This window comes from Solanum stenotomum, chromosome 12, assembly GCF_019186545.1.
Source record: "Solanum stenotomum isolate F172 chromosome 12, ASM1918654v1, whole genome shotgun sequence".
Classification (NCBI taxonomy): domain Eukaryota; kingdom Viridiplantae; phylum Streptophyta; class Magnoliopsida; order Solanales; family Solanaceae; genus Solanum; species Solanum stenotomum.
In genome coordinates, this window is record NC_064293.1 from 30659218 (window position 1) to 30681269 (window position 22052).

At 33.6% G+C, this 22052-nt stretch overlaps 2 protein-coding genes across 3 annotated transcripts; both read left to right on the forward strand.

Annotated features, from left to right (window-relative positions):
* Positions 1 to 2857: 2857 nt before the first annotated feature.
* On the forward strand, positions 2858 to 9508 carry LOC125849044 (uncharacterized). 2 transcript variants are annotated; one of them, XM_049529036.1, is made up of 4 exons: positions 3157 to 3214; positions 3345 to 3478; positions 3764 to 3823; positions 9376 to 9508. In XM_049529036.1, the coding sequence occupies exons 2-4, from the start codon at positions 3378 to 3380 to the stop codon at positions 9506 to 9508; spliced, it is 294 nt and encodes a 97-aa protein (XP_049384993.1). In that variant the 5' UTR covers positions 3157 to 3214; positions 3345 to 3377. The 2 variants fall into 2 exon arrangements, with proteins under 2 accessions (XP_049384992.1, XP_049384993.1); XM_049529035.1 differs by lacking the exon at positions 3345 to 3478 and having other exon boundaries at positions 2858 to 3214.
* On the forward strand, positions 9109 to 10438 carry LOC125849043 (uncharacterized). The gene has a single exon (XM_049529034.1). The coding sequence runs from the start codon at positions 9590 to 9592 to the stop codon at positions 10421 to 10423; it is 834 nt and encodes a 277-aa protein (XP_049384991.1). The 5' UTR covers positions 9109 to 9589; the 3' UTR covers positions 10424 to 10438.
* Positions 10439 to 22052: the final 11614 nt, after the last annotated feature.

Here is a 22052-nt window from a genome sequence, read left to right on the forward strand (position 1 = left end):
ATTCTATAAAGAATTGGGATAATTTTAATAGTTATACAACTCGAGGTTTTATGTTTATGAGAAAACAGACAACACAAAAAGTCCAATTAGTTGCAAGTCCTCTCTCGTTTAGTAATAAATTTTCACCCTATTAATGACAAAATAACATTTGTTTTCAATAAATAAGGAGATATTATATATATTTATGCATCAATTCAAATCAATGGCAGAGCATTGGTTTTGCTAGAACAATTCGAGGGGCTGGGGATCGACAAAAAATAATTACAATCATCTACAATAATTATTGCAGGCCTAATATGTCTAATATTAGAAGTTCCTTTTTTGTCTGCTTCTATTGCTACTGAGACAAACAATGGTGGAACTTTTCAAAAAATAAAAGTGTTAGCATTCGTTTGCTTCGATCCCTCCTTAGCTAAAGCATCTGCCACGTGATTCTCTTTTCTGAACCTATGCTGGACCGGGGGTTCCCCAGCCTGCGGAGGAGTTCTCTGCAATCACACAGAATATTGGAGTAAGCACGATGGTCATTATATTAAAAGACCTATGATTTCTTTACAATCAATATTAATTGTAATGGATAAGAGATTGTTATCATGAGCCATAGCTAATCCTTGATGGAAGACATAAAATTTAGCAGTGATATCGTTCGCTTCGTATAAGTTTCCTATGAACCCTATGATCCAATTCTCATTACTATCTCTAATGACTCATTTTATACCATTTTTCCCGATTAGTTAGTTTGAGGAGCCATCTGTGTTTAGTTTGTACCTTGTTTAAGTTTTTTCCTATCTAACTGATACGAATTTGGGTCAGCTTCTGGTCCGTCTTGGGTTGTTGAGGGTCATGAATTCCATAGTATGTGCATAAGGTTTATTAGGATTTATGTTTTCCTTTTGTTGTTTGTCGAAGTTCCCATTTCTATTCATCCAAATACTCTATGGGTAGAAGGGAAAGACATCGATCCATTTAAGATTTTTTATTTTAATGTCTGTCTTTCTAAGAAAGTCTAGCGATTTTTTTCATGATCAGGATCTCCACTATTTGTAGGCATGCTTATTCCTAACTTAAGCCAGAGTTTTCTAACTATGACGCAATCGATGAAAATATGATGCATAGTTTCGGGTGAATTACATATGTGGCAATCACTATGTTTCTCTATTCCTAAGTTGCTTAGATAGTGGCGCGTTGGTAGCCTTCCATGGTTGCATGACCATAAGAAGTATTTAATTTTATTTGGACAGTGGAGACCTCATATCCAATTAAAGGAGGAGTTATTATTCTTAGGAGGACTGTCTATTTTGCTAACCTGTTGATAAGATGAGTTGGTTGTTAATAGACCTTTTTTGTTGTGGATCCAGGAGGCTTTGTCTTTGTTAATTGTTGTGGGAATATGGGGGCTATGGATAAGGTTTGTAACTTCCTCTAGTAGCTCGAGTGATAGCACATCGAGTTTCCATGTTCCCCTGCTTGTTAGGAAGTCCTTAAATGTCAGGTTGTATTCATGTTGCATTACGGGACCTGCTATAATTTCTCTAATGGTGGTGTTGTTTGGGAGCCAGATGTCAGACCATAGGGAGATATTCGACCCGCATTTCAGTTCAGCTTTACATATCTTCCACCCTTTCCCAGTATTTTTTCAATTTTTACTATGATTTGGTTTTGTCTTTAGGTCAAGGAAGCAGTTAGATCCTGAAAATTTGTTGATTAGTATAGATGCCCACATTGAGTTTGATTTTGTAAAAGCTCTCCACGCTAGTTTGGCTAGTAAGACTTTGTTCTTTGTTTCCGCTTTTTGGACTCCTAGGCCCCCTTCCTCCTTCCTTGCGTCACCATTTCCCATTTAATTATATGAATTTTTTTTCTTTGTGTTTGTAGTTTTCGAAATGAAGTTTCTTTGAATTTGATCTATTTTTTTTTAGCTATTCCTTTGGGGAGGTTGATGTATTGCATAATATGGGTAGGAATGTTATTTAGTCTAGCTTTGGCTAGTGTTGTCCTACCCGCTAAGTTGAGAAATTTTGTTTACCACCCCAATAGCTTTTGATGTAGATTATCAATGATAAACTAAAAGTCGTTAATGTTAGAGGCTTTCAGAAAAATAGGGAAGCCTAGGTACTTCCCAAACAAAAATAACTTTTATTTTCAAGCATTTGGGGGGCTTTTCCCTTTTAAGATATACTCTGGCATAGTTGGTAAGATGAGATAAATAAAGTTATTTTATAAATTAGAATATTTGATATGTCAATTTATCCTATTATATATACAATACAAAATAATTTATCTTATCATTATACTCCCTCCGTTCCTATTTACTTGTCCATATTTCCTTTTTTGGTTGTCCCTATTTAGTTGTCCATTTTGACAAATCAAGAAAGGACAACAAATTTTTTCCTATTATACCCTTATTTACACTTCTTGAAAATTGTAAAAGTGTATGTTGTTTCCCTCCAATTTATTTCACTTTAATTCAAATAAGTGGTTGTAATTTTGAAGTGAAAAGTTGTCATAAGGGTAAAATTGTAACTTCACTGTGCTAATCATTGTTGCCTTAATCTGTGTGCCATTTCTAAAGTGGACAACTAAAAAGGGACGGAGGGAGTAGTATATATAGTGAAATCAATAATTATAAAATTAATTAATATCCCTATTTGATTTCAAAATTATCATCTCTTGTCACTTGTATTCAATGGACTAGTGAGATTTGAACACACGAGTACTTTCTCATTTCAAGGAGGTGAAATCACTAGGTTATAGCAATTTTTTATGCTAAGAGTATCAAAAATATAACATTTAATCATTTCGTATATCATTTTACTTGTACATAAAATATATTTTTTCAACTAATAAAGGATATCCAGCTGGACACCCCTGACCACCATGTGGCTAACGCCAGTGCTCGTACCCATCTCAATCTGTCCTTTTTAACTTCCACCGCCTAGACAGACAGTATTATGTCTAAAGAGAAACAGAGATATCCCAAAATTCAAAGCTAAAGAAAAAATTATACCAATAACAGCTCCCATATATCCTTCTCTACAAACAATTCCTACTTTTTATATACACACATTCGAATCTTATCTGACAAAGTGGAAATGGGCGTCGCTGCCAACAGATCGACGCCTTTGCTTTACATCTATTGGCGGGCGCACGCACACACACTACGCCGGTGGTCCGTCTGCTACTGGCATATCCATAATCCATATATAAAGTTCAGGTAAAAACTATACCCTGTTTTCAATTTTATTGTCTGTATACTCGGTACATTATTTCATACTGTACGAAGGTGGGGATATGAAATTATAAATTTATATATGTTTCGTGTTAAAATTAAGTATCACATTCAGATGAATCATGAATCATAAAGCCCTACCTACCGCATGAATGAGGGGTTAAAGAGGAGAGATTTGACAGAAAACAGCGCATCCGGCCATAATTGTAAAGCTGTCTGCAATAATTCAAGCTTCATATTTGGCAAAAAGTAAGATAGATGTTACTCCGGCTTCTTATAATCTTTTCATAAACTCTTTTTTTTTTAATTCATTTAAAGAAAAATCTTAAACATGTTGTTATACAGATAATTAAAATTAATGAATAGTAAAAAAAAGACATTTATTTTTGAAATAAATTTTAAAAAATAAGATAAATAAATTGAAATAAAAAGAATATTATGAAACATAAATATTTCCGTTATGTTCATTTTTTCCCCTAAGAATTTCTGATTTTACTATTTATAATAGTATATATATAATGTCTGTTTATGTAGGTGCATCGACTCTGGCAAGACACCAGCTAACCAGCATCTTGATATAGATATTTCAAGCAGGTTAGTATGTACGTTATCAATTTAATTTATTTTTTAAATAAATTAAATTAATATTTTAATATTAAAATTTGAATTTTCAAATGCATACAAAAATTATGATAATTTTTTAAAAATTCTTATATTATTATGATGAAAAATATATATTATATAATATTAACCTAAATTTATATTATTTAACTATTAAAAATGAAACTGTGACAAGTGTAAAAGGAATGAATTCTATGAGTCACTTATAATAAAAATAACTGCTGTACATGTCACTGTCAATAATGAAATAATTGGTTATTAAGAAAATAAGTTATCTAGCATACTGCGACGTGTTAAATTATAAAAAAATAGCATAAAATTATTTAGGCGCAATATATAAACAGTCTTCTAAATTAATTAAGATATTTTGCTTAGCCGTGCACGCACATTCATGTCTACATATTAATGCATGCAACGGTGGAGCTAGGTGAGGGTTCGTGGGTTCGAATAAACTCAATAGCTTTTCGTAGATCTTGTATATATACTAAAAGATTAATTAAATATATATGTATATTAATTTGTGAATTCCTAAAAAATTAATTAACAGTTCTAGAGAAAATTTAGAACCCCAAAGTCTGATTCGCCTCTGATTATCCATGTATAAAAATTGTTTATACTATTTTAACATATGATAACAAAATTAGTTAGTATTATCTTACCAATCATCAACTAATTACCTATAATAATTATACAAATATATATTTTTATAATTAATTTAATGCATATAACATAAACTTATCCACCTATTGCCATAATTTCATGAATCCACCACCTTGTTAAAGTGAAAGCATATATATAACTGAGCTTTCTTTTCCATATAACATAACAATTCTAAAACTCCAAGTAATTATACAAAAGTCAAAATGTCCTATCCACCAACATGATATATAGACTGAGAAGAGGGTTGCGGGGAATTTAGCACATGTTACGTGAGTTTGCGTGAATTTAATATTTTTTATAATATGTTATGAAATTAATTAACTAATTATAAATTTAAAATTTTGAACCTGCGAAGTAGGGGACCTTTACTGTGCAAACCTAACCAGATAAGATTGTTGATATTTTATCCAAAAATGTTTGAAAATATTGTCATATGCTTATCCATTCAAAAACCACACAACACATTACACAAGTACTGTCTGTTTTTTCTTTTTTCTGCTGACCCCATTTTTGCTCATCTGCCTTCCCTACAGTCCTCCTTTGATATTTGTCAGCCTTATTCATTTTAATATAAATTATAAATAATATTGTTTTTATTTAAATTTTATATAATTTAATATAAATTTAAAAATATTTTAACAAAATTTTTTATTAATTAATTTAGATTAAATCTAAATTTTAATACGTTAAGCGAAAAAATTGGCGGGTCAATAATTAGCCCAAACGTAAACATGTTAGACCGTTTATTATTTCATAAATTAAATTTGTCACCTTCAATCTTAACTTTCACCTTGTTAACGACGAGAAATCATTTTCTTTATCTTATATAATCCCTTCGCCATTTTCCATTTGTGCCCACTGCCGACAATCTTATCAAAATTAGCTTATAAATAAGTACATTATTTTGAAAAATTAAGCAACATCAATATCATCAAATCCAAGTTATTCCACTTGCGTATATACTAGATCTATACCAACTTTTCATTAAGATTTTGATTTTCCAAACTTAGTGAATTACTGAATTTCCAGTTGATTTGATTATTAAATGAATGAATAGGAAAATAATTGAAAAAAGGAACAATAAAAAGTAGCTTTAATTAAATAAAAATTATAATCATTAGTATACTGTTTGGCTTTGAAGATTCCTTTAGTTGCATATTACCAGACTTTTGGGGCTTTACATTTTTCCTTTCAAATTCCAACTTTCCCATGATGAGTCATAGTTAGGTTTAAAGAATAATCTCTTCATACTATTTTCCTTATTATTGGGTATTAAAATCAATGGCATAGTCACATAAAATCAGTTTATTAATATTTATTATTAAATCTTGAACATGTTAGCATATGAGTTTCATTTGTAAGCAAACTTTTCAAATATAAAATAAAATAAAATTATAGGAAATAGAATCTAAAGAAAATCTAGCGTAATTGTCTCACTATGTTTCATATCTATAGAAGCAACCAATGAAAATCCTAGACTCCTATTCCTGACATTTCCTATCTCGAGAATCTTATCAAAATCTACTTTGATTATCTCAATAGTCTTTACATATCTAAACCCCCAATAATTATATTACTCCTTGCGCAAACAGCATACTAATTTTCTCTATTAATTCAATTTTATCTGAGGTCCCCAAAGGGATCGATATAGAATGAAACAACAACTCATATATAATGTGTACACACACGAGCGAATTTGACATAGGATGAACCTTAAGAAATGGGTCAAGCCCAAGGGCGAATTATGTATAAATTTGGGTCATCGAAACTTGTGGTCATCCGACTAAATTCGATATATTATTTGTATAATTATTAAATAATATATTAAATAAAACTTACGGAATCCGTTCTCAAAATTGCTGGATGGTTCACTAATTTGATAGCCAAATTTTAACACCAAGATTCCGAGTTCGATCTCTCTTTCAATTTGCCTTTTATTTTCCACACAAAGAACTCCAAGTCTCCAACTTCAAGTAAAAAATCTAGAAAAATCATCATTGTCAAAGCTTAAGGTAATTTTTTTTTTAGTTTTTATTTTCTCTTTTCAATAAACAAACTAACAAAATAAATAAAAAATTAAATATATCACTTTAATTTTAGAGTTTCCGTAAAAAAATAATCTTGCCATTACTTATAATAGGAAATCATCAAGAGTTAATGGTTGTTTAGTTTGTAAGATAGAGCGGAGATATTTGAAAATGTAAGTAATGATGCTATTATAGATCGTTTTCAAAATATGAAATCTCATAGAGTACAATTGTAAACTGATAATATTTTTTGTGATAAAGTATTTTTTTATGTTTTGCTCGCTTAGTTATTGTTATTATAAATTTTTGGGATAAGGGTCTAAAAAATACTTCGACTTTGATCGAATTTGTTGTTACGATACTAAACTTTCATGAGGACCTATTACCTCCTTAGACTATTTAATACCGTATTTTAAACATATATATTTATCCACGTGAACATAAAAAATAATGCAAAATTATAAATAGTAATGTGTCCACGTGGGCACATATATACCTTTAAAATACACTATTAAATAGTTCAGGGGTATAAAAAATACACTATTAAATAGTCTAGGGAGGTAATAAGTTATCATGAAAATTTAGTATCGCAACAACAACTTTGACCAAAATTAGAATTTTTTTCAGACTATTATCCCTAAATTTTTTGATCTTATCTTTAGCAATGATGCACCCGTTTTCTTAAAATTCTGAATTCACCTCCGGTCAAGCCAGACCTAGCTAAGGTTTCATTTAGTTATTATAACATGTTTCAGAAGAATTTTCTAACCTTCATAAACGTTTTAATGTCTACTTATACGAGATAATAAATCTTAGGGCCCGTTTAGCCATGCGATATGGTATCATGATATGAAATAATGAGATGAAATTTAAGTTTTGTTTGGACATGCGATATGAAAATTTTGTGTTGTATATTTTCTTATAAATATAAAAATCTATAAGTTGTAAAACTATTAAAATAGCCCCAATTGTTTATTCAATCTTATCAAATAAACAAAAAATTATAAAATCGCATAATAAATTATTACAAAGTTATTTGTTCTCCATTTAAGTAATTGTTCATCTAACTTTAATTTAATTAAAAAAATTGAATATAAATTGTAGTGTACTAGACTTTAATATAATCCTTCCACATAGTACGGACAATTTCCTCACGTTGAACCTTGTATTTCTCGATCATGTGACCGAAAAGATGAATCAACATTGTTACTTTGAGCAATTTGTTGGTCAATATTATCCGCAACTATATTTTTTCATGCTCATAGACCATAAATATTTAATCACTTTAACAATCGATTGGTGTGAGTTAAAGTGATTATATGTTGGTGAGGATAATAAATTTTATGTTGGTGAGGATAATAAATTTTAAAAAGTAATGATGTGAATATAAATTTTATTTACATATGAAATAAATAGTTAGTAGATATATATGTGAGGTTGTGTTAACAAAATATAAATTTGTGGATCAATTTTTCTATTGAAATATCTCAAATCATGATATAAAATTACCATATAATTTCATATCATGGTTTTTGAAAAATATGGAATCACATCTCATGATATGGAATTATGAGATGGAATTCGCGTAAACTCACATATTCAAACGCTAATTTCATCTCACGATACTATATTTTAATATAATATCGCATGGCAAAACGCTTATTTAATAAAATTAATTTTCCTGACGAGCGTTCGATTTTTCAATCTTTTCACCCATTCATCTATTTTCCCTTCACTATCCAAGACAGCAATAACAATGTCCAAACATTTAATTTTGAGATTCTAATACGGACGCAAATATTTACCTGGGCCCTAGTAGTCACCCTAATTAAATCCCCACGCGTCCGAATACCATACCCTTATTAACCACAACATTCTCACACAAGCGCGTTAACTTCACTCACTAAACATCAACCATTTGTTTCAGTACAATTCCCATCCAATTACCTACTATTTTTTTCTTACTCCCTCCGTTTTACAAAAAATGATTTAGTTTGATTTGACACGGAGTTTAAAAAAATAAAAAAGACTTTTGAATCTTATGGTTGTAAATTAAAGTTATATCAAATGTACAAAATTGCCCTTTAATCTTGTGGTCTTAAACATGTCACGTGAAAAGTTGCAATTAAAATATTACCAAAAAAAGAAAAAAGTCATTCTTTTTTAAATAGACTAAAAAGAAAAGGAGGTCATTCTTTTTAAAACGGAGAAAACATTATTTTTTTTTGATTCACTTCTAGATTTTTTTTATTTGACACTCTTTAACTTGGTGTAATGTTTAGAAGAAAATAAGTTTTTTGAAATTTATGATCTAAAATAATATTTAAATATTTATGTGGTTGATAATCATTTCATTAAAGATAAAAAAAATTAAAATTAAATTATTTACAATTATAGTATACTGAAATTCCTTTTTTAACATATTAAAAATAAAAAAATCATACAAAATGAGAGGAGAAATATTTTTATATAAAACATTCATTTTTTTTTTTACATTGCATATTTAAAATAACAAAATAAAAAAATAGTTCATTACATTCAATAAATATCTGTAAAAATATTTAGAAGTATTTTTTACTTCTGAAAATGAATATCAAATTAAAATCAGATAAATAAATTAAACGGAGAGGGAGTGTGGTGAATATCACGGGCGAGCAAGGAGCGTGAAAGGTAACTATTGTACCAGTAGACACGCGTCTAGTAATGACAACCTCGCACCAAAAAGTATTCACCACTTTGGTCCTCACAACTTAGAAGGTACATACGTGGCACCTTTTTTTGTCTCAGTGCAATATACGTGTCCACCTTCTCATTGGCTCTTCCCTTCACACCAATCAGGACACCCAATTTCCATGGATACGCTACTTTATCAGAGGACCCACCTAATTGGTCTGCACCAATCAAATATCTTCACTATTCTACATTTGCCCTAGACACGTGTCCTTTCTTCACCCCTATCACTGTGCTGTAACTATGATAATCTGCTTGGCAACCGGTCAAATTACATTTTCTCAGTCTAAAATCACCTCCTGGAGAGACCTCCTCAGCTGTGATGGACGCTGGAAATGGTTTTCCTGCTACTAAGTACGCCGGTGGACCGCAAGATACGACGATAATGAATCGGATAATGCTAAGATTCCGACCGATCGCACCGAAACCTGTCGCCGGTGGTTCATCTGATGGATCTACACCAGAATATAACAACACGGAACTTGTTACCAAAAGAAGAGCGAAGAGAAAGTACGTTAGAGTTAAGAAAAATAGCAAGTGCAAGTCTAACAAAGAAGACGAGGCAAATAAAGGCGGATCTTCACTGTATGAGGATAACGGAGCTGTTTTAACTCTTCAGTTGATGCCGGAAAGTAGTAGCGGCGTCAAAAACAGTCTAGAAAATTCCGGATCTCGACCTTTCTGGATGAATTTTCAGAATAGTGAAATTTTTCCCGTCGGATCAGATCAGATAGATCGGACGGTGGAGATGCAGAAGAAAAGAGTGGTGGAGTCATGGGTATTGGTAGACCGGATGACAAACGCGTTGGTAGAGGGAGACGCGTTAGGTAGTACGGACATGGAGAAGATGAAGAATCTGGAGGCTGACACGTGTCCAGGGTTGATATCAGACGGTTTAGATAGAGTTCAGTGGGTGAATCTGGCGTACCGGAGAATGGTTGATCCTCTAGAAGGTTGTGGAAATTCGCCGAAGCTGGTGACCTGGCTGGTAGTGAAGGAGAAAATATTGTTACCTAACTCATCAACTTTTGCATGCACTGTGAGGATACTGTACACGAAGAACTCACAGACAATGCCGTGTGATGTATGGAAGATGGAATTTGGAGGATTTGCATGGAGACTTGATGCTAAAGCTGCTCTTAGATTGGGTCGTTAATGAGGATGCAACTAGCAGGTAATTAAATTACCTAAATACTTTATTACGTATATAATGCTAAATAATTATTATTGGTAATTGTGCTTCTTTTATTGTTCATAAAATCTTTCTTTCGCAAACGGAGGATTTGCAAGCACTTCTTGTGTAATCTCTACTTATAAATTGTAAAAAGAGTTTGTTGAGATCGTGAAATCTAATGACTTGATTTTACTTCATTTCAATTTATGAAGATTATCCTTGTATCTTCTTAAATTTTGGTTCTTCAAGGTTGAATTCATATAATTATAACCACTGAACCAATTCGATCTACGAATAAGATAGACAATATAGGTATATAACAAATGATTTAACTCGATTACTCAAGCTTCAAAGAAGCTGGAGAGATGTTATTCCCCATGATATAATTATCACATCGATCTTGAAAGAATATGAAGGCGATTATGTTAAAAACATATAGGATCTTCACTCTTTTGTTTTAGTTTTAAGTGGAAGCTTTGAACTTAACTTTGAATACATCAAAGTTGAGAATTTCATACTTTGCTATCTTTAGTTTCAATCTAATAATCCAAAAATGTATATCAAGTGAAATTATTCTTGATATATAGATGTTAGATGTTTGAGACGCATGCCAAATATTTGTATGTAAGAGCTAAAAAGATACACTAACTTGTATTAGTAAACATTCTACTAGGTAATTTACACTAACCAGTTGAATCAAACTGATTGATATATATGGAGGGAGTTGATTTTTTAACAGGCAGTTGATCAGCTCGTTCTAGAAAAGTCAGGTTTGTTTTCTGGTAATAAAAAGTGTGTTCATTGATAATTATCCGTCATTTCTTGTATTTAAAGTTCTTAAAAATCATCTGTGTAATAATATTAATGGGAAAGGATCGATGAAGAAGAAGTAGATCACATTCACATATGTACATGATTTTAAAATATATTTATTTTTAAGTTGAACTATCACCTTAAGAACATTTGTGTGTGTTGATTGTTGAAATATTATCAACATTCTTCCTATGACAAGATCCATAAGGGACTGTGGATGGGCCAAGTCGGAATTATAATCCGACATGACACTTGAGAACTTGATTGAAAAATAAAGTTCAGCTATATTTTTAGATATAATGATAAGAGTTTAATTCTAACATGTTTGAATTTCAACATTTTGACCAATTATCAATCATATTTAATATGTGTGTATGTCCATATGTCGAAATCCCTTAGTACATGAAGACACTACTGCAAATAATAAATGAAAGCTTATATCTTCATTTAATTATCCGTAACAAGAATTGATATCATGCATAGGTTGAGATAATTAAGAACTAGATTAAATAATGGAAATTATTGGACAGGCAGCTGCAACTAAATAAATTACTCTTTTCTTTGTTTAGGGATATATACTTCATATTTAAATGAATTTAATTTAATATATACACCGATCATGTCCTAAAAAAAAATAATATTATATATTTTTAAAAGAACTGTTTTGAAGTTATATTACACTGTTATCCTGACAACAATGCTTTGTTATAGACTATAGCTACGTTGATGATAACTTTTTCTTTTTTCTTTCGTCTTTATGAGGTTGATGGGTACATTATGAAAGCTGATTCTTTAAACTTTTAAATTATATATTTTTTATTACTAGGGTTTGAGCTTGTAGGTTTTCGGTAATTAATGAGTGTTTTACTCCTAAGTGAATTTGTTCATCAATTCTGAATTTTGAGTCGAATTTAAGATTTAAACTTAACATATAGGATATCAAAACTTAGGTGATTTTCATATATTCAATGATATGTTTGCACAAAAGGAGATTGAATCATTGTGCACACCGCATTCACACGTACAAATAACAGCACATATTGATTGAAAGGGTTGTTTTTTTCCAGAGAATCTCTTGCAGAACTGAATTATATTGGGACTCTGTCATTATAAAGTAGTACTTGTTGGGTAGTTCTATTGGTTCTTCCTTCTTATAAAAAGTTTCAGAAATGTGCCTACGCATTAATTAGATCAACCTCTAGCTTTTCAAGTTTTGATGCGTCGTTTAAGAAAGAATGATCATATATATGATGTCCAGAAAACGCATTAGAAAGCTCTACAGAGGTACGCAGTTACTCCACCGATAGGGAAAGGGGAGAGGGATTGCGAAATTGAATTACGATAGCTCAAGTTCAGTGAGCTTTAGGTATTGGCATTGAGAAGAAGAGGGCTTTTTCTTTTGTCCCCAAGTCACTTTCGTTTTTTCTTAAGCATCCTGTCTATTCCTTAATGTTAGCTAGGCAATAGAACGAAGTTAGTTCCTAATCCCACTGTTTTTGCAGTGCTTCTTCTACCCATTTCGATCAAAAGCCCCTTCTTTCCTCTTCCGAGGGTCTTTTTCTTTAGAAATTCTTAATAGAAAGAGGAAATCCGTTGTAAGTCATCAGTATTCAGTTGAGTAGTAGTTGATGTAGATGTGCTTACCTTCTCCTATAATATGGTCTATAGTCAATAAAATTGTTAGCAATTCTCATATGTTTGAGCTTTGACGATCACGATTAATATAGTTATTATTTATGTTGATGTAAAATAACATATATAGTTTATCATGATTCAAATGCACCCTTGTAACAAAAAATTGACCTTTTTTGCGCTTCCATTTTTGTTAATCCGGGAAGAGTTACTCCCCTTATGCACTTAAGTTAGGTGCAACGCCAAGTTAAAGACTTTACCTAACTAACGTAATTAAATAGTGCTTTAATTAGATGAGATTCAAATTTCAAAACGTAAGGCATACATATTTTCGTGCTCTATCCTTAAAGGAACAGCGCAAAGATTATATAGTACATATTTATACATACTCCTCCATTCCATATTGTGCGATATCGTGTTTCACGTAAAATTTATGATTTAAAATGAGTTGTAGATATTTATTTATAAGTGAAAACGATTATGCCAGTAGTAAATTCTGAATAAGAAATTTGTGTATTTGTCTTTTTTACTTTCTTTTAAGTTTGTGTATAAGATGGTAAAGGATAATAGTACACGTGGCAGTCACCTAGAATTCAAGCTGAAGGCTTTTCCGTGTATAACTTGCCCCTTGCTTTTGTCACCCTATGTCTTCGGAATGAGAACCAATCGAAATTCTTTTCGCTGCTATTTTAACCTCTTTCTTGTTTATTTTTTGTTGGTTGACCACCTTGTGTTCGGAATCACATTGGAGGTTCGACTAAATTCGGATTGCGCATTGCAGGGTCCATTCGGGGTGGTGCTCCCAATATGATTTTTTCCATACTTAGGGCTTGAATTCGAGTCCTCTGGTTGGATGAAACACTCTCATCGGTGCACCACAACCAATGTTGATTGAATGCCTTCTTTATACTCCCTCTGTCTATGATTTATAAGACATACCTTTTTAATCTGTTCTAAAAATAATGATACATTTATATATTCAATAGCAGTTAATTTTGAAATGTTCATTTTATTTTGGATGAAATTATTTATAGTCACACATATATCTGTTCTTTTCGTTCTTTTTTATATGCCGTTCTTATTAAAAATAGATGGTCCTTATTAAAATAGATGATCCTTAATATTGTCATTTTACGAAATCAATGTATTAATGACATTATTCTTCTTATTTTACCCTTGAAAATTATTAGCCTTAAAAATATGAATTTGACCAACATAAGAAATTTAAATGATTAATTCATATTCATTGGTCGATTTAATTAATTAAAATAAATTGATTTATGTTCATTTATTAAAATTACTTGATTTCAAAAGAATACTAAATAACAAGGTACAATGGTAAATTTACATAGTTTTTTCAAAGACATAAAATCTAAAATGATAACATATAAATGGAAACAAAAGGAGTATTTTATTTTAGACCACAAGTTTTGACAATCTTAATTTCTTTCTTAAACTCTATATCAAGTCAAGTTAACTCATATAAAATGGAACGAAAATAATAACATATTTCCAATATTTGTAACACCCTGTTGCATCATTTATAATTCATTCTGAAAAAAAGAAAAAGTCAGAGAAATTCTATATAAAAAGAAAAATAATGTTGGTTATGTGTAGGGGTGTCAATTGGTGGATTGTGTTGAAATTGAAGATATTAAAATGAGTTAAAACATAAATTGGATTGAATAATGACCTGCTCAACTTTACTTTGGGTTCAAATGGGTTGGACTCAAATATGCTAAAAATCGGGTTAGGTCATGACTCGTCTAATTTGATTCGCTTAATCTCAATAATTTTAACATGTTATTTAATTTTTATAACCATAATTTGAAATTCAACTTAAGAATTTTTATTCAAAGAAATTACAAATAGATAAATAAATTCTAAAAAGTTAAAAATAAATAGTAATTCATATTTTTAATATAGGAACATACATTACATCAATACAAATATAAAGTCTTAAAATAAGTTATAATTAAAAATTAAATTGAACTCAATTAAAAGTTCTCTTCAAATAGATTAAAACTTGAATCGATTGAGATTTTTATGACCAATGCAAATGGTGGAGTGCATGCATGTCTGAGACAAGTTGTACAGTAGGGTAGGCTTGACATATGCCACACCTTTCACGTTTTTGACTGGACCTTCACATTCATGGATATCATATTCATGCCAATATATGAAAGCCATCTTCGATTGATTTACAAGAATTATTTTGGCGGCGAATGATTTTGAATTTTAATTATATTTGTGAAGTGTTGAATTTAGTTGAATTCATTGATGACCTCTTATAGTTGGCACAAAGTTTCATTTAGATACTTTAATTGAACTTTGTTTATTTTAAACACTTTATGTAGGGATTTATAGTGTCATTTGGACACTTTTTGCTAATTCAGCATAGTGATTATGCAACACCAATCTTAAGTGCATTTGAGGAGTTCTTTTGATGAATTTTTCTCTTTTTTCTTCTTCCATACTCTTTCTCTCTGCAATCTTCCACCACCCTCCATTGATTTTCTTTTCGCCCTACTTCTTCCTCCTCACACTTCCACCATAGACCACCCCTCATTATCACACAAATTTTGAGAAAACATGTAATTTATGTTGGGTTTGTACACTACTTAGGTTTTTCTTCTTTCTAGAAAATCAAATTTGTTTTTTCATCCATCATTCGGTAATACAAAATACACAATACTTTTTTTTTCCACTTCTTTAGCACTATATCCGCTAGAGGAGAAATAAATAATTGAATTATTTAATTTATAATTATTGGATACTCTCCAACTAAAATAGAGATGAATATTTCAAAAAAGTGAAATTCTTATATTTGTATCTCCTGCTACAGTTATAATGACTTCTTGTAAAAAAAGAAGAAATAAAAAAGTACATAATAGAAAAGGAAAAAAAAGATGGAGGAAATGGGTTGGGATAAGGGGAGATTATATATAGATAATGGAGGAGAAGAATTTCCTTTTTTTTTTACAAAAAAGAATGAAATTACTGAGAAAAAAAAGATAATAATTTCAAGGCACAAAATAAGAAGAAGATGAAGAAAGAATTTACTAATGTAACACCCCGACTTTTCGAAACATCTAAATTAACTAGTATCTTCGTGGAAAGACCAGGAGGGTGGGTAATAAATTAAGAATGATGTGTTATGTGATATTTTAAGTGTTCAAGGGTTGTATCCTAAGTTTTGAAGTTAGGTAAGTGGCAAAATAAAAGTTGGTGAAAGTTACCGTATATTCCTTTTTAAAGATTTGTCTGATATTTGGGTCAAATGTCTCGGTGATTTTCTCTCAATCTATAAAGAGTTATTGTTCCCACGACCTATGAAATCGAGGGTTTACGAGTCTAGTTTCCAACGCATCAACTCATTCGTTCATACGACTTTAGAATTGAGAGATATTTGCGTTTTTGCAAGACTGCGCAAGCAGGCAGGTGAGGTGGGTCCCTTAGGACGGTGAAACTTTATATATATCATCTTCTTCGACTTTTCTTCAGTTCTCCTTCATTTTTCTTAGTGAATAACCTGAAAACTCACAAAACCCACTTCTAGGATCAGCCAAGTTACAGATTTTCGTGACTTAAGTCCTCGACAAAAGTTGTTCTTGAGCTCGTCAACATCGTATAATTTATTTTATCGATTTTCTAGCATATTGTACTTTCGTGTGTGGACAACTGGGTTTGAGCATATTTAAAGTTTTGAGGTGTATTATGAACTTAAAATCAAGGTAAGACCCTTCTTTGATTGACTTTAGCTTTGATAAGTCGTAAATGATAATTTGCGACGGAAATACATATCTTTTATCGGATTATCGTGCTATCCTCTATTCTTTTGTGTTAATTATGGTCCTGCCTTGTTGTAGTATTGAGAGGGGTTGTGAGTAAAGTCGTTAAGCCACATGAATTCAGCGAAAAAAAGTACGTTAAGGCTATTCCCTACTTACGACATGTTTCCTTAAAGCTTAGGAGCAATGTAATTGGATTGTTATCCTTGTTATGCTTGTAGTCATAATTGTTGATTGTTGGCTGCTCGAGTTGATATAATCTTCCCTTGTCGGGATTCTTATTCAGTTAGTAGTGTCCCTCTATTGGACACGACTTAGAGGTTATTTGTATAGGTTGCTTATAACTAAATTGTTCGCTTTTAGCGATTGGATTGTTATTGTTACCCTTGAGACTATTGTGGTTAGCTGCAGGATTGTGAACTATGCCTAGAAGGACTATGTTCTGCCTACGGGGATATATGGATGCCTAAGAGGGCTATGAGTTGCCTACGAGGCTATATTAATGTCTGCAAGGGCTACGAGTTGCCTACAGGGCTATATTGACGCCTAAGAAAGCTAAGTGCTTCCTACAGGGCCATGTTGTTTACTAAGAGGGTTATGAGTTGTCTATAAGCTATGTTGATGCCTAAGAGAGTTATGTGTTGCCTACGGGGCTAGATTAATACCTTAGAGGGCTATATGACTGCCTACAGGGATAGAGGACAATCGATAGGGGTATATAGATTAATTGACACCTTTCGGGCTTATGGAGGACCTGAGTAAGTGGTCTTGTGTGTTGTTTGTACCAGTCGAGCTTATGGGGGCTTGATTAGGTTGTTGTTTTATTATTTTTGATTAGTTAAGATTTAGGAGCAGGTCGGTACACTTATCTTATCCTTGATCTATTTATCGGATTATTCCAGTATATTAGGATAGGTGTTCATAGTCTATTGCCTTTTATACTGTGTACATTATTTCGTACTGACCCCTCATTGCCTGGGGGCACTGCATTCATGCATGCAGGTCCCGACAGACGACCCAGTAGACCTTCTCAGCAGAAAGATTGACTTTTATCCGGTTGGCTAGCCCCTTTCTTTCGGAGCTGCCAGAGTTTGGAGGTTTGTTAGCTTTTGCTGTATATATTTTTATGGGTAGGCTGAGGCCTTGTCCCGCCAATCTTTACTACTCTTAGAGGCTTGCAGACTAGTGTGTAGGGTGTGTAGCTATGTTATGGCCATGCTGGCTTAGTTTGTTGGTTTGCTGAAGCTTGTGAGTTGTTTGATGTATTGTCTTAATATATACATGTTTTTAGTTTTGGTATAGAGATCATGGTGGCCTCGACGGCCCAATCAGGACTTATGTGCTAGTTGGTTATTTCATTATATGAACTCTTGGGATTAGCTGTTTCTTTTGTAAATCTATTGACAGGGGCCTTGCCGGCCGAGGGCTTAGTTTTAAGCCGAGATATACTTGTTTGTTTTCTTGATTGCGTGTGGCTGCCATCCGCTAGTACTAAATGGTTTAGCAGGGTTGGCTCAGACATGCGTTTCGGCAATAGGAGCCAGTTGCTCCCCTTGAGTTTGGGACTTGCCAAACTTGGTATCAGAACAACGTCGTATCCTAGGAAGTCTGCAAGCAGTGTCTAGTAGAGTCTTGTTTATAAATGTGTTGTGCACTACATTCGATAAGCATGAAGCAACCGAGCATGTTAGAATGATTATCCTTCTTTTGCTCACCTCGTGCTATAGAGCAGTGTCTTAAGGGTTGAGTGTTCTGGCTTATAATTGATATTTGTATACAGATATAGATAGTCGACACCAGACATACCACAACTAGCCAATGGCTAGATACAGTTGTAGGCGAGGGTACCGACAAGGTAACATAGGTGGAGGTAGCTCATTGTGAGACCCAGGGGGAGACATCTTCTCAGCCCCATATAGGTTCTCCATCGCTTTAGAAGCCTCCAAGGGTTACAAGACCCTAGCTCCACCAGCAGTACCACCTCTAGTTCCTCATATTCCATCTGACCAGGATTTCAAGAGTGCAGTATGTATGTTAGCACAGTTTGTAGCTGCACAACGCCATCTTATTGCGCCAAATGTTGCCAGACCTTCTGAAGGGATCGGAAGTTCGAGAGTTTGTGAATTTCTTGCCTTGAATCATCTACAGCTTACTGGGATAGATTGCAGAGAGGACCCTCAGCACTTTGTTGATCAGCTTCATAGGATCTTCAGAGTCATGCACGCCTCAACGGCTGAGTTAATTGAGTTAGCAGCATTTCGATTGCGCGATGTTGCAGTATAATGGTACGAAAGTTGGAAGAGATCTAAGGGACAAGATGCCGCTATACCCATTTGGGATAGCTTTACAGAAGCTTTCATAGATCATTATTTGCCTTGAGAGATTAGGGATAGCCGGGTGGACCAGTTTCTGAATCTCCGACAAGTCAACTTGAGTGTCTGAGAGTACGGGCTGAGATTTGATTCATTGGCTAGATATGCACCAGTATTTGTTGATACGATACATGACAAGGTGTGTAGATTTATGGGAGGGCTTAACTTTGACTATATCAACGTTTGTTCTACCACTGCACTAAATGATAATATGGATATCTCGCGAATTCAGGCCTTTGCACAGGGAATAGTGGATCGCCGACATCTGCAGTATATGAGTGAGGGTGTCTTGACAGAGAGATAGAAGAGAGGTAGGCCCGTTGTGTCATAAGGAGATTTTCAGGTTGGTCCTAGACCCCAATATTCTATTAGGCCACCTAGACCTCCACCACAACAGTTCCAGGATAGTAGATTTGATCATCAGGGACAGTCTGGCCTATGTGAGGTTTCACGAGCATTAGGCTCTCAGTAGCTGATGGGTTCAGGCTCGGCTTGGACAGCCCCACCGCGTTGCACTTCTTGCGGTAGCATGCCTTTTGAAAGGTACAGGCAAGGTTCCATAGGTTGTTATTCTTGTGGACATGAGGGCCATGGGTGGAGAATCTGCCCAACCATAGCAGGTCAGTAGGTTCCTCCTCATCAACACAATCTATAGGGCGTGGATACCAGACTCTAGCATGTAGAGGTAGAGGTAAATATGGAGGTAGAGAGGGAACATCTAGTTCTAGTAGTGGCCAGAATCGTATATATTCACTAGTCGGTCGACAAGACTCACAGTCATCACCAGATGTTGTGACAAATACATTGATTGTTTGCTCCCATTGTGTTTATGCGTTGATAAATCTTGGATCTATTATGTCTTATATAACTCAATTTAACAAAGTCATTAGATCGACCCTTTACTATATCTACGCTAGTTGGTGAGTCTATTATTGCCAGAAGAGTCTATCGAGGTTGCTCAGTAGAAATTATCGACTAACAGACCTCTGTAGACTTCATAGAGTTAGAAATGGTCGATTTCGACGTTATTATGGGTATGGACTGTTAGCGTCTTGTTATGCTAATGTTGAGTGCCGGACAAAGATTGTTAGATTCCACTTTCCAAGAGAGGCAGTTCGGGAATGGAAAAACGATATAGCAACGTCGAAAGACAGGTTGATTTCCTATCTTAAGGCGAGGAGGATGATTACTACGGGTTGTATTTATCATCTTGTTCACGTTCATGATATAGATGCAGAACCACCGACTCTTCAGTCTATTTCGGTAGTTAATGAGTTTCTACATGTATTTCCAAAATGGGAAACTGATTTTGCTATATATGTGCTACCAGGTACACAACTTATATTTATCCATCCTTATAGAATGGCTCATGCTGAGCTAAAAGAGTTAAAGGATCAGCTGAAAGACTAGTTGGATAAAGGCTTTATCAGGCCTAGTGTTTCACCGTGGGGTGTGCCAGTGTTATTCGTGAGGAAGAAAGTTGGCTCACTAAGAATATGTATAAATTACCGACGGTTGAATAAGGCGACTATAAAGAATAAGTATAACATTCCGAGGATTGATGACTTGTTTGATCAGTTACAAGGTGTTGAGTGCTTCTCAAAGATTGATTTAAGATCAGGGTACCACCAAATACGAGTTCGGGAGAAAGACGTTCCAAAGACAACCTTTTGAACCAACTATGGACACTTTTAGTTCTTGATAATGTCTTTTGGATTAACTAATTCCCCAGCAGTGTTCATCGACCTGATAATAGCATATTCAGGCCATATCTAGATACGTTTGTGATTATATTATTGATGATATTTTGGTCTATTCGCATTCAAAAGCTAAGCATGCAGATCACTTGCGAGCCGTCCTTCAGGTTCTTCGAGAGCAGGAACTTTACACAAAGTTCTCTAAGTGTGAATTCTGGTTGAGCTTTGTGGCTTTCCTAGGCCATATCATATCAGATCCCGGCATTATGGTTGATACACAAAAGATTGAGGCTATAAAGACTTGGTCCAGACCCATGACTCTGACTGAGGTTCGTAGTTTCTTAAGATTAGTTGGGTACTATAAAAGGTTTGTAGAGGGGTTTTCTTCACTTTCTCCGTCATTAACGAAGTTGACTCAAAAAACGGCTAAGTTCCAGTGGACTGAGGTTTGCGAGCATAGTTTACAGGAACTGAAGGACAGGTTGACATCAATAGCAGTTCTAACATTGCCAGAGGGTTCAGAGGGTTATACGGTAAATTGTGATGCCTCTTGTATTGGGTTGGGATGTGTTCTAATGCACCATGGTAGGGTTATCACATATGCTTCAAGGTAGTTGAGGAAACATGAGAAGAATTATCCGACCTACGATATAGAGTTGGCTGCAATTGTGTATGCCTTAAAGATCTGGAAATACTATTTGTATGGCGTTCATGTTGACATTTTCACAGATAATAAAAGTCTTCAATATATCTTTAGACAGAAAAAGTTAAATCTGCGACAACGTCGATGGCTTGAATTACTAAAAGACTACGACGCAGATATTTAATATCATCCAAGAAAGGCAAATGTGGTAGCGGATTCCCTCAGTCGAAGATCTATGGGTAGTTTGTTCTATTTAGGTGCTGAGAAGCGGGAGCTTCATCAGTTAGCTAGCTTGGGAGTCAGATTATTAAAGGTAGACGATAGTGGGGTAACAATTCAGGACACAGTCATATCATCTCTAGTTGTGGAAGTAAAATTACGGCAACAAGAGGATCCTAGCTTAGAGCATCTCCGGGCCAAGGCCCATCATCAACAATTTTTAGCATTTGATATAATAGGATATGGAGTCCTCAGATATAGTGGTCGATTGTGTTTCGAATGTTGTCGGGGTTCAACATTGGATTATGGAAGAGGCACATCATTCACATTATTCTATTCACCCTAGTTCAACGAAGATGTACCATGATATTAAGGAGATCTATTGGTGGCATGGTTTGTAGAAGGACATTGCTGAATTTATGGCACAGTGTCCTAACTGTCAAC

Coding starts and splice junctions, on each gene's coding strand:
- LOC125849044 (XM_049529035.1), top strand. CDS start 3,093: ATGGGCGTCGCTGCCAACAGATCGACGCCTTTGCTTTACATCTATTGG. Junction 3,215..3,763: donor AATCCATATATAAAGTTCAG/GTAAAAACTATA, acceptor CTGTTTATGTAG/GTGCATCGACTCTGGCAAGA. Junction 3,824..9,375: donor GATATAGATATTTCAAGCAG/GTTAGTATGTAC, acceptor CACACCAATCAG/GACACCCAATTTCCATGGAT.
- LOC125849043 (XM_049529034.1), top strand. CDS start 9,590: ATGGACGCTGGAAATGGTTTTCCTGCTACTAAGTACGCCGGTGGACCG.